Raw genomic sequence first — 13,591 nt, 5'->3', positions numbered from 1 at the left:
AGGGTACTGAAGTGGCCTAGCCAGTCTCCAGACCTTAATCCCATGGAAAATATGTGGAGGGAACTGAGAGTTCGAGTTACCAAACGTCAGCCTCGAAACCTTAATGACTTGGAGAGGATAAGCAAAGAGAAGTGGGACAAATTCCCTCCTGAGATGTGTGCAAATCCGGTGGCCAACTACAAGAAATGTCTGACCTCTGTGATTGCTAACAAGGGTTTTGCCACCAAGTACTAAGTCCTGTTTTGCGAAAGGGTCAAATACTTATTTTACTCATTAAATGCAAATCAATGTATAACTTTTTTGAAATACGTTTTTCTGGATATTTTTGTTGTTATTCTGTCTCTCACTGTTAAAATAAACCTACCATTAAAATTATGGACTGATCATTTCTTTGTCATTGGGCAAACGTACGAAATCAGCAGGGGATCAAATTCTTTTTTCCCTTACTGTATGAATTTCTGAGGCTAATTTAATGCAGATAAGGCACTAAGTGAGTTTAATTACCACCTTAATCAGCCACAGAACCTGTGTAATTAATACATGTCCGGGCTTAAAGGGATTAGGTGGCAACCCTACCTGTAGCATAGTTTTACCTGCTAATTCTGCAAGTGGGTCTGTTATTTTTACACATTTAACCTTTATCCCAGATGGAAAAGTGTTAGCTGAAGTTAGGCTTTAAAGAGGAAGTAAACCCTGATGGGTTTTACTTCCTCTTTGTTTCTCTGCAAAGGTAAAGCATAATGGGCTACTATGCATTGCATAGTAACCCATTATGTGTCACTTACCTGAAACCGAAACCTGCAATGTGCCCGATGTCCCCGCTGGCTGGAAGCATCTATCTTCAGCCCTCTTCCTTCCGGGGCAGTGAACTCCGGCTCTGTGACTGGCCAGAGTCGCGTGACGTCGCACTCGCGCAAGAGCCGCCAGTCACGGCATGCCCCCAGCTAGAAACGGCACAGCGTGCCCTTACTAAAGTGTGCATGTGCCAAATACATCGGCGCATGTGCAGAAAAACTCATCGTACCGTATCATCGTAATTGTAAATATCTCCTAAACCGTGTAGGTTTAGGAGATATTTCCAGCACCTACAGGTAAGCCTTAATCTAGGCTTACCTGTAGGTGAAAGTGGTTGTACAGGGTGTACAACCACTTTAAATTAGAAGTCCAACCTGAGCTCGTTTGGCTGGGCTTCTCCTATGGGTCACAGATTGAGACGGCTGCTCCCAGCCCCTCTGCAGCTGAGCGTAGAGGAGCAGAGCGGAGAGCTGCTGATTGACAGTCAGCAGCTCTCTGCTCAGGGAGCTGTGAGAACCGAGCCATCGGCGACCTTCGATCGCTCGGTTCTCAGTGTGGAGGCGGTGGAGGACAGTTGCAGCATCGAACCGATGCTGCATCCACCTAGGTAAGTATGATTGGGGAAAAATGGTGCCCCGCTGCTGTCTCAGCAAATGAGGGAGAGTCCCCGGACAGCCAAGGCACTCCTGCAACATCTCTGGATTGAGAGGGGGCTCAGGCAAGTATTTAGCGGGGCCGAGGGGAGCCGCTGCACACAGGTTTTTTTCTCTTAATGCATAGAATGCATCAGGATAAAAAATACTCTTGCCTTTAGAACCATTTTAAGTACCACCAGCCTGCCCACAGATGGATCGAATCTTGGTTTGTCCCTGATGAACAGGCTGAGATCCTATGTATCTATGGCCAGCTTAAGTGCCTCTCAGTTTTCACTTCTATTGTTTCTTATATCTGTGTGACAGACTCCGGACACCCTGTTGGGTATTTCCGCCGATAAGCTGCTTCCCAAATCCTGGAACACGAGACCAATGGATCTGGCTATAGTAACCCCTTCAGCCAGGCAACACCAGTTTGGAGTACACCAGAAATAGAACGGTTCTTAGAACACAAATACAGTCCTAAATACACTTGAGGAGGAGGTCCCCCCCTCCTGATCATATTACTCTGACAATACAACTGTAACCAAAACCATACATTAACATGAACTAATTAACTAGTTATTTAACCAGACTAGGTGACTCAGAGATATGACTTTTCAGGTCAGCCTTGTCATCTCCTAGCTCACTAACTACAATACACATTATCATAGATATAAACACAGAACTCCTTCACACAATAGCCAAGTTAATTAGCACAAATAACAATGGGTGAAAGACCCTTAGAAGCCACACTAGACTTATTTACAATAAACACATTATAGCAGACAGGTGGCTGGAGTTGATGACATCAGCACCTACTATGAGTCCAAACAGTGTGAAGCAGTCACTATTCCTAGTATGACATATAGGCCCTATACAGGGTTCCCAGTGTCTATGAGTCCAAAGTAACGTATTACTTCAAAGGTCCCAGGAATACACCTCACAAAGAGTATTGTTCCCTTAAAATCCAGGGCCCATAACCAGTAGGCAAGAGGCTAGCATTCAGTCCCCTCCAAAAGTCTCTGTCCCGGGTGAGTCTATCACAGTCTGTTTCTTGTCTGTGTCCTGTCGTGGGTTTGCAGGCAAGTGGTGCATAATTCTCATCAATGCTATTGGTGGCTTTGGTGATGCCAAGCACTCCTTGGTTTTCTGCCAAGAGCAGGGAAAGACGTTTGTTGTCCACTGCTGTCTTTTGTTCATCAGTCCATTCCAATTTCCAGTCTCCTAACAGTTATCTGTGCCATGCCTCTCTTCTAGCCAACTGACCTTCTGGCTTTCTAATCCTCAGCTTCCTTCTCAGATACTGATACCAGTTTTCTATTATGTATCTATCATCCATGTCCCATGCACAGTGCTAGGGGTATCCAAACCACACTGACCCCATTTCTCACCTATATATTGTGGCATACGTGAAACCTTTATGGTTTCTTATTGTTTTTTCTTTTGCTTAATTCAGAAATATCACCTGGGTTTTTGATTGTCCTGTATTGTTATGTCCTTTTTTAACTGAATAAAAAAAAAAAACAACAAACCACACTGACCCTTCCTGTAGCCCCTGCTGGTCATTACAGATACAAGATACATCAAAGTACTATCACTATACTAATAGAGTTTTGCCCGTTGAATACCTTTGCGACTCTGTCATAGACTTCCATGGCTAGAATCCACCTGCACAATCCCTCAGCTGCAGATGAAGCTTTCAACACTTTAGCTGGATCAAAGTCAGGATTGGTTATGTATTCACTTCGGATCTTTTGCATCACTGATACCTGCAGACAAAGAAGAAGAAAATGAATTTGTTTCTTTCCAGCAAAAGAATTTTGGTGCTTATTGGAGGCAACTATAAAATATCTAATAGTAGTTCAAAAGTGAAAAAGCTTCTCATAAGTACCACTTATTTTGTGCCAATCAGGGCTGGACTGGGACAAAAATGTGGCCCTGGACTTCATCCAGACCGGCCCATTGCACGGTACATCAGGGCACGGCACATAAGGGCACGGCACATCAGGGCATGGTACATCAGGGCACGGTACATCAGGGCACATCAGGGTATAGGGCACAGCACATCAGGGTACAGAGCCCAGCACATCAGGGCACAAGGCACATCAGGGCACAACACATCAGGGTACAGCACATCAGGGTACAGCACATCAGGCCACATCAGGGTACAGGGCACAGCACATCAGGGTACAGACCCCAGTACATCAGCGTACAGGGCACAACATATCAGGGTACCGTGCACAGCACATCAGGGTACAGGGCACAGCACATCAGGGTACAGAGCCCAGTACATCAGCGTACAGGGCACAGCACATCAGGGTACAGAGCCCAGTACATCAGCGTACAGGGCACAACATAGGGTACAGAGCACAGCACATCAGGGTACAGGGCACAGCACATCAGGTCACAGTACATCAGGGTACAGAGCCCAGCACATCAGCTAATAGGGCACAACACATCAGGGCACGTCAGGGCACAGTACATCAGGGTACATCACATCAGGGTACAGGGCACAGCAGATCAGGGTATAGCACATCAGGACACAGCACATCAGGGCACAGAACATCAGGGCACACGACATTGAGCCACAGCACACCGGGGCACAGGACATCAGGGCACATCAGGGCACAGGACATCAGGGCATAGGACATCGGGGCACAGCACATCAGGGCACGGGGCACATCAGGGCACATCAGGGTGCATTAGGGCACATAGCACATCAGGGCACATAGCACATCAGGGCACGGGGCACATCAGGGCACGGGGCACATCAGGGCACATCGGGGCACATGGCACATCAGAGAACGGGCACATCAGGGCACGGGCACATCAGCGCACGGGGCACATCAGCGCACATTATGGCACATCAGGGAACATGATGGGGCACATGGCACATTATGGGGCAAATCGCACATTAGGGCATGGGGCACAAAGCACATCAGGGCACGGGGCACATCAGGGCATGGGGCACATCAGGCCACATGGTACATCAGGGCACATAGCACATCAGGGCACGGGGCACATGGCACATCAGGGCTCGGGCACATCAGGGCATATGGGGCACATGGCACATCAGGGCACACGACATTGAGCCACAGCACACCGGGGCACAGGACATCAGGGCACATCAGGGCACAGGACATCAGGGCAAAGCACATCGGGGCACAAGGCACATCAGGGCATAGGACATCGGGGCACAGCACATCAGGGCACGGGGCACATCAGGGCACATCAGGGCGCATTAGGGTGCATAGCACATCAGGGCACGGGGCACATCAGGGCACATTGGGGCACATGGCACATCAGGAACGGGCACATGATGGGGCACATCGCACATCAGGGCACATCAGGGCATGGGGCACATCAGGCCACAGGGCACATCAGGGCACAGGGCACATGGCACATCAGGGCACATGGGGCACATGGCACATCAGGGCACGTGATGGGGCACATTATGGGGCATATAGCACATCAGGGCACGGGGCACATCAGGGCATGGGGCACATCAGGGCACATTATGGCACATTGTGGCACATCAGGGCACATGATGGGGCACATCAGGGCACATTATGGGGCACATGGCACATTATGGCACATTGTGGCACATCAGGGCACATTGGGGCACATTATGGGGCACATCAGGGCACATTATGGGGCACATTAGGGCACATCAGGCTACATGGCACATTAGGGCACGTGGCACATGGCACATCAGGGCTCGGGGCACATCAGGGTTTGGGGCACATCACAAGGCACATTATGGGGCACATCGGGGCACATAGCACATCATGGCACTGTAGAGCACGGGGCACATTATGTGGCACATAATCAGGGCACATTGTGGGATCTTACTAGCCAGCATGCAGAGTAGCGCAGGGAGCTTCTGTAGTAGTAAGTTCTCTCTCTCTCTCGTGTCATCATGCTGTTCCCCGGCGGCCCCTCATCTCTTCTTGTCTATACCAGATGATCTTACAAGCCATTGGTATAGACAAGAAGAGAGGAGGGGCCGCCGGGGAACAGCGTGATGACACGAGAGAGAGCGAGAACTTACTACTACAGAAGCTCCCTGCGCTAATCTGCATGCTGGCTAATCTCTATCTACCCGTCAGGCGCCAGCTGTTGGTGGTTGACGGGTAGATCGCCGCACACCGCAGATGCGGCTAAAAGTGAAACTGGCCACACTGAGCCATCGGCCCACCGTTTATCTCCCGGTAGTCCCGATGGCCAGTCCATCCCTGGTGCCAATATAAACACGGTTCAAAATATGAAATAATAATTAGGACCTTACTTTGTTTGTTAAAAACAAAATATGCTCCTATGTAATTACCGGTATATGACTGGGGGCAGTTATAATTGCCCTTTTACGTACAGTATGCAGTTTTTACTTCTTGCTTTATTGTGCCACTAAATACAGGCATACCCCACTTTTAAATACACATTGGGGTTTATTTACTAAAGCTGGAAAGTGCAAAATCAGGCTCACTTCTGCATAGAAACCAATGAGATACTAACCTCGGCTTCTTCAATTAAGCTTTGGTAATAAAACCTGCAAGCTCATTGGTTTCTATGCAGAAGTGAGCCTGATTTTGCACTTTCCAGCTTTGGTAAATAAGCCCCATTGTGTACTTAAAAGTGGGGTATACCTGTAGTTGTGCTTTACTTCCAACTTAAAAATTATGTCTGTGAATCAGCCATCTGTTTGAAACCAATGCAATTCCTTTATGGCTGGTATCTTATCTCAACAGCTGATAAAGCAAATATACAGCTTACCAGTCCTTAGAAGCGGTAGCTGCATTGGTTTTTATTTGCTTTGTTTTGACCTGGTGATCTTGCCAGCAACACACTTCCTGCTCTAGGGTGACAACATTCACTCAGTGTACTGTACAGTATCTATGGTGGAGAGGTGTTGTCACCTTAACCTGCTCTCCTGAACTTAACTACATGCACTTCCCTTTCCATGAACTAGAGGGCAGTTGATTTGTAGTACACAGAAGGCAGGTGGGAAGGCAAATACTGTTGTTTAATATTTCAGTTCAGGGTACAGGAAGTTATAAGCATTTCTGGTAAAAATCAGCTATAATTTTTTTTTCTGTACTTGCGTAAAATGTACAAAGCCTAAAAAAGATAACTTATGCAGTCTCCACATCCAAGAACTAGTAAGTTGCAATACTGTATATAAAATGTTTTTTGTTAGGTTTAGATACAGCAGTGGCGACCCGTCCATTAGGGGTGCACGAGCACTGCCCCCCCAACCATGCATCCAGCTGCCTAATGTACATGCAGGGCACCGGACGCATGGTTTCCATTGTTTTTTTTGTTTGTTTTTTTGAAACGTGATTATAGCCAGAGGCTCTAATAGGCTCCAAAAAAGGGTGGGCTTGGGGCGCAGAGCTTACCAAGTTGTGTCACAATAGCGAATCACAATAGCGAATGAATATTCGCTATTGTCATACTGATCCTCCCCCCTGGCCAATCAGAAAGTGGGTCCTGAGATGCGATGGAAGCCGCCGCCCGTAAGAGCGTTGCCCGCCCGCGACCTAGATAGGGTAAGTGTGGGGCAGGGTGACCGACCGTCCGCGGGGGAGGGGGTGTTGTTTGCCCCCCCCCAACCCCCACCCCCCAAAAAAAACACCAGCCGCCACTGAGATACAGTATACCTCAAGCAATTAGGCAGAGTCATTGCATTAGATAATCGGTATTGGCTCTTGTAGCTAATCTATAAATTTCAAATTGCATTAAATGAAAGAGGAAGGCACAAGCAAGGAAAAGGTCCCTTTAATTCTTGCACTAACATATTATGGTGTCTTGTTTAAACTTACCGGAATGTTATCTTTGTCATATTCTCGTAGGTCTCTCAGAAAATTCATATCTCCCAGAAGCTTCTTACTAGGTCCCCAATAATCAACGATCTGCAAAATCCAAGAGTCTTATTTTATTTTCAAATATTAATGAGAATATCTAATAATGAGCAAATATGCCTAATAATAGATACGTATATACAAAAAAGACAGTTTAGCACTGAGCCAAATCATTCATTAAGCTCTATTGCTTTGCACATTGTTGTCAATTTAACAGAAGGACATATTTTACAGGAAAATTGCCAAGATAGTAACATATAGGCTGCCAGAAATCCAATGTGCAGTATGCTGAATTGCAATTTTTGCAATCCTGGTCCTCTGGCTTTACTTCTATGAAAACAGCACTGGAACATGTAGGCAGATCAGGAATTGTTGGCATACAAGTTCTAAGCAGGTGAGCACAACAACCTGGCAACTAGCATTTTCAAGAGGAGCTCAGCAAACACAATCTTCTATTTTTCTCTTGACAGATTTATTTTAAGGCTAACTTACAAGAGGGAGAAAACAGGGGGCCAGTGGACAGGCTGGAGGCAATACAAGAAGTTCCAAAACTACAGGATCATAATAGCAGTGAATCTGGTTATACAGTGTGATGCAGTATACAGGTATATTAATTCAGTTGTTTAGCCTGGTGTCTCTCATTTTTAGTATTTTACTGGTGACTGTGACTCAGTCTTAAAAAAAAAAAAATGCTGGCTGCAACATTCAACAGGTGTTACTTACAGCAAAAGTAATAGTGGTAGTATTAAAGCCCATCAAAAGTCAGAAAAAAACAGCTTTTTGCTGCAACATTCGCGTTCAATCCAGAGATTTCCCCTGCAGTACTTTTTGGCTAGATGTTCTCAATGTCATGACCAGCATAGTTAAACCTACTTCCTATTAGTCCAGGTTGTTCTAGAACCTCCCAAGTCTGTAAATAGACAGTGAAATGAGTCTGGTGGTGAGTCTCTTTGTCACTAAGATTTTCCTTCTATTAGCATGCTTTTTGTCAGCACATAAACTGATTGACTCCTTGTGCTGCTTCTTCCTCTCGCACTCCAGTCCTGTTGTACAAGAACTACAAGAAGCTGATAACAGGCCAATGTAGGTGCTTACAACGCTCTCTGCTGTAAATTGGACCACCTAAAGTTTAATAATTAACCTCTATGGACTACGTATGGATTCCAGCATTTACTTTTTTGAGCACCAAGAAACTGAGTATCTAAGGATGGTGCTCAGACTTTCCTATTGTCATTGGAGGGCTACATCCTTGAATGAATAGGATTTGAAATGTCCCTTCAATGAACACAAACACAGTTCAGAACAATTATTAAAAAGGTAGAAAACAAAATTTTTTTTCACGTAATGAAAAAAAATATCTGTTCTTTAAGAACATATTATTTAGAAAATAGATACAATCTACCACTAGTTTCTTGTTTAAGAGGCAGGGGATTTGGACCTTGGAGATCCTCCCTGTTGGTATAACATAGGGCGACGTGTTTCGCGGACAAAGGCCACGTCATCAGGACCTTAATTCTCTCATGCAGATAGAATTGTTCACTGAAAACAAATCGATGAATGCTACCTCTAACAAATGTATCCTAAAATCAGAAAAAACTGGAGTAATAATGTGCGGACTCAAACCCACCGGCCCATGGGAGGACCACCAACCGTGGAGGGAGAGAGGAGAGTTGACCACTCACAAAGAATGGAAAGGGATGTCACTGTGATTTATAAAGGAATATGCATCGTGGTTATGTAGTCAAAAAGAGGGAAACAGAAAAACTATAAAAATCCATAGCCGCAAGTAGGACCGACTAAACATAAATGGGTATATTAATCCACTACATCCTCACAGGTCTCATTCATGACACAAACATGCCAGTGAATTTCCCACAGATCAGTCTCGCAGTGTGTCCAAGCATTTGTTTGGTGAGGCTTACAATGCTTGTAATTAAAATAGATTTAATGATGTATTAGTGATTATAGAGATGCATTAATTTGTGTATTTTATGTCTGCCTAGAGTTCAGCTTTAAACAATATGTAATGGAAATGATTTTCTTTTTTGACCATAGCATAGCATGGATTTTCCCATTCAAGTTTCAAATTTAATATGAGGGAATGAAAATGAAAATTTTGGGTGCTAAAAGCAACAAGTATGAGTCTTCATTCAGATAATGTTTGTGATAACACAATGTGAAAAGTACATTGACACAGACACATCAAACACATTTACCTTCTGCCCAGTTCCAGTTGAATCCTTTACTCTCTCTGGTTTGATTTCTTTCATGACACAAACAGCTTCCATGACAAGTTTTACACCCGAAGGAGGATTCTTCATTGCTTTAACAATAGTGATATCTGAAGGCTAAAATGATACATATATGTAAAATTCATTAGCAACTTTTAAAAGTCAGCAAAGCCAGATCCACTGTTACTTCATCCCTGTTAAATTTTAACATTAACTTTGGTGGACTAGATGCACAATGGTTTTAAGAAACTGTTATGTTTACATATTGCATAGTACATATTTAATCTGGTTGAAAAAAGACCATCCAGTTTAACCAACAGAGAAAAAAAAACACGCACAAATAGAAAACCTCCCTATACACTATCCAATACCCACACTCTATCCAGAAAAATGCAAAAATCTCAATAAAGCATGATCCAATTTGCTCCAGCAAGGAAAACAATTCCTCCTGATCCCCTAAGAGCCAATCGGATATTCCCTGGATTAACCTATAAATATTAGTATTCATTTATATTATTTGCATTTAGAAAAGAATCCAGGCCTTTCTTAAAACAATCCACTAAGCTGGCCAGAACCAGCTCTTGAGGGAGTCTATTCCACATTTTCACAGCTCTTACTGTGAATAAGCCTTTCCGTATTTTTCCTCCAGACTTAAAAAGTGCCCCTTTGTCCTCTGTGATGAACTTAAATTGAATAAAACTACACCAAGTTCACTATTTGGACCATTTATGAATTTATGCATAATGGTAATATCCCCCTTATGCTCCTCTTCTCCAAAGAGAATAGATTCAGTCCCTCTAATCGTTCCTCATAGCTGAGCTCCTCCATTCCTCTTATCAGTTTGGTTGCTCTCTCTGCCCTTCTCCAGTTCCCAATATCCTTTTTGAGAACTGCCGCCCAAAACGAAACTGCATATTCCAGATGAGGTCTCACTAACGATTTGTACAGGGTCAAAATGATCTCTCTCTCTCTCTTTCTCTGCGGTCTATACCTCTTTTAATATAGGGAAAGATTTTGCTCGCTTTGGTAGCTGCAACTTGGCATTGCATGGTATTATTAAGGTTATAATCTACCAGAACAGCCAGATCCTTCGCCACAGGTTTCCTTAAAACAAGACCAGCAGGCCATAGAACCTCATTCCAAATCCAGAGTTTCCAGTTTTGTCCTAACTGTCTAACTGGTTAGAAATGGGCAAACTGATTATATACAGTATTTTATTATCGGCACTGCTTAATTATTGCTTTATTTAAAAAATGGAAATCTAAACAACTTACCGTATTTATCGTATCTTATTGTATTTTTTCCCCTTAAAATCAGCTGCTTCTTGAGGGAAGGAGGGACCGACCGCTGCCGAAATAGACAGAGCCGAGTGTACTGTATATGTGGCTAGGCTCGGCTCCGCTCGCAGTCACGCCCAGTCCCGCCATTGGACCTGTGTTATGTCCATCATAGAAGCCGGGCCAAGGGGCGGGACTGGGCGGGACTGCGAGACGAGCCAAGAGGAGCCGAGTACACAGGACATCTGGCTCTGTCTATCTCGGCGGTGATAATTTAAACGATCATGCTGCAGATGACACTTGGGCAAGGCTGCAGATGACGCTTAGGCAAGGCTGCAAATGATACCTGGGCAAGGCTGCAAATGACACTCGGGCAAGGCTGCAGATGACACTTGGGCAAGGCTGCAGATGGACACTGATCATTCTGCAATGAAGGGCAAGGCTGCAGATGGACACTGATAAGGCTGCATTGATGGGCATTTAAATGTAAGTTTTTTTCCTTAAACTTCCCTCCTAAAAGTTTTTTTCCTTAAAATTCCCTCCTAAACTTGGGGTGCGTGTTATACTCCGGAGCGTGTTATATGCCAAAAAATACAGTAACTAAATTAATACATAACCATATATGCAGTCTCTGTTCCAATATGACAACCTTCACATCATAGTAAATTCTTACCTTAAGCGTGTTCAGAGCAGACATGGCCTCCTCCAAGGCTGGTATAGCTGCTGCAAGATCGCTCTCACACTCATTTTTCAAGGCCTGGGCTTCGCTGGCTTTCTGGGTGGCCACTTCCTCATCTGTTCGAACTATTTTACTCATTGCTTCCACCTCTGCAGACTCTTTTTCTATAACCTGTACAGGTGAAAAAAAATAGGATATTTGAAAGCCTGGGTTAGGTGTTTCAAGAAGGCAAGACACATCCTAATCTACCTTTCCAAAATATAAAGATAAACTATCATTATAATTTATTTTACTGTTCTGTTCCCCATAGGACAAAGTACATGTAGTACGCTATCCCATGTTGCTAGGTGCTTTCTAGTTCTAGCTATGAGACTTAACTCTATGCCTTCCCACTTTCCCTTCCCTGTGGCTGCCCAACAATTTAGCCAGGAGATGATCACTTCATAATAGCAGCTTGTTTAAGCTCCAAGCACCTTTCCGAGATAAGCTTCAGCAGAAGATATGCAGGGGGCGTGTCAGCCTCTTGTCCCTTTGCATTCCTCTTGCCACTACTTGTCTTGGAAAAGTGTTCAGAGACTAGACAAGCAGCTGTGTTGAAGCAGCCAACTTTTTCCTAACTATGTTGTTGGACAGCTGCGGCTAAAGTTTTTAATCAATCAAGGACACTAATTAAAAGTAGTCCATAGACTCCTACATTTCAAGAGATCAATTCAATAGGAAATATTATAGCAGTGTAACCAGCCATAAGGTACCCACTGACATAAGAGTATGAAATACCAGTTTGGGCAGGTATGATAAAGAATACCTATGGGCACACTGTAACCTTAGCCAAAACACCCCGATTCATTGATCTTAGGGAAAGAATTGATCGCCATAGGTGGCTGCTCAATGCATAAACATGTCTGCTCATTCAAAACAAGTTTGCATGATTATACCATCACATTTCTACATAACAGATGAATGGGGGTCAGCAGCCATAAATAGATGGCAAGATGGTAGTATCATGTGATTCAAGCAATTTGAATTAGATTAGACAGTTACACAATTAGTCTTCTAAAGCAATAATGATGCAGTGATTTTCACATGATCTCAGATATCAGCCTCTCCTCTATAATGCTAATTGCATCATGAAAGCAAGTAATGCACTTCAGAGAGAGGTTATTTAACGCTTTGATTTATTTTTTATACATGTCCAGAAATCAAACGTATACAAATGAGACTCAGCACTAGGGATGAGCCGAACACCCCCTGTTCGGTTCGCACCAGAACATGCGAACAGGAAAAAAGTTCGTTCGAACACGCGAACACCATTAAAGTCTATGGGACACGAACATGAATAATCAAAAGTGCTAATTTTAAAGGCTTATAGGCAAGTTATTGTCATAAAAAGTGTTTGGGGACCTGGGTCCTGCCCCAGGGGACATGGATCAATGCAAAAAAAAGTTTTAAAAACAGCCGTTTTTTCAGGAGCAGTGATTTTAATAATGCTTAAAGTCAAACAATAAAAGTGTAATATCCCTTTAAATTTCGTACCTGGGGGGTGTCTATAGTATGCCTGTAAAGGGGCGCATGTTTCCCGTGTTTAGAACAGTCTGACAGCAAAATGACATTTCGAAGGAAAAAACCCATTTAAAACTACCCGCGGCTATTGCATTGCCGACAATACACATAGAAGTTCATTGATAAAAACGGCATGGGAATTCCCCACAGGGGAACCCCGAACCAAAATTAAAAAAAAAAAAATGACGTGGGAGTCCCCCTAAATTCCATACCAGGCCCTTCAGGTCTGGTATGGATTTTAAGGGGAACCCCGCGTCAAAAAGAAAACAAAAAACGGCGTGGGGTCCCCCCAATAATCCATACCAGACCCTTATCCAAGCACGCAACCTGGCAGGCCGCAGGAAAAGAGGGGGGGGGCGAGAGTGCGGCCCCCCCCTCCTGAACCGTACCAGGCCACATGCCCTCAACATTGGGAGGGTGCTTTGGGGTAGCCCCCCAAAACACCTTGTCCCCATGTTGATGAGGACAAGGGCCTCATCCCCACAACCCTGGCCGGTGGTTGTGGGGGTCTGCGCGCGGGGGGCTTATCGGAATCTGGAAGCCCCCTTTAACAAGG

General features: G+C 44.5%; 1 protein-coding gene across 1 annotated transcript in view; it reads right to left on the bottom strand.

Annotated features, from left to right (window-relative positions):
• DNAH12 (dynein axonemal heavy chain 12) overlaps positions 1 to 13,591 on the bottom strand; it is a 253,222-nt gene that overhangs the window by 59,532 nt on the left and 180,099 nt on the right. The window contains exons 49-52 of the mRNA XM_073592248.1: positions 11,470 to 11,646; positions 9,505 to 9,636; positions 7,250 to 7,339; positions 3,059 to 3,199 (exon numbers count right to left, since the gene is read on the bottom strand). Coding sequence (XP_073448349.1) covers positions 3,059 to 3,199; positions 7,250 to 7,339; positions 9,505 to 9,636; positions 11,470 to 11,646 — 540 coding nt within the window. The remainder of the gene's footprint in view (positions 1 to 3,058; positions 3,200 to 7,249; positions 7,340 to 9,504; positions 9,637 to 11,469; positions 11,647 to 13,591) is intronic.

Source organism: Aquarana catesbeiana, linkage group LG07 (genome assembly GCF_042186555.1).
Source record: "Aquarana catesbeiana isolate 2022-GZ linkage group LG07, ASM4218655v1, whole genome shotgun sequence".
NCBI classification, from domain to species: domain Eukaryota; kingdom Metazoa; phylum Chordata; class Amphibia; order Anura; family Ranidae; genus Aquarana; species Aquarana catesbeiana.
This window is presented reverse-complemented; position numbering and strand designations above follow the sequence as displayed.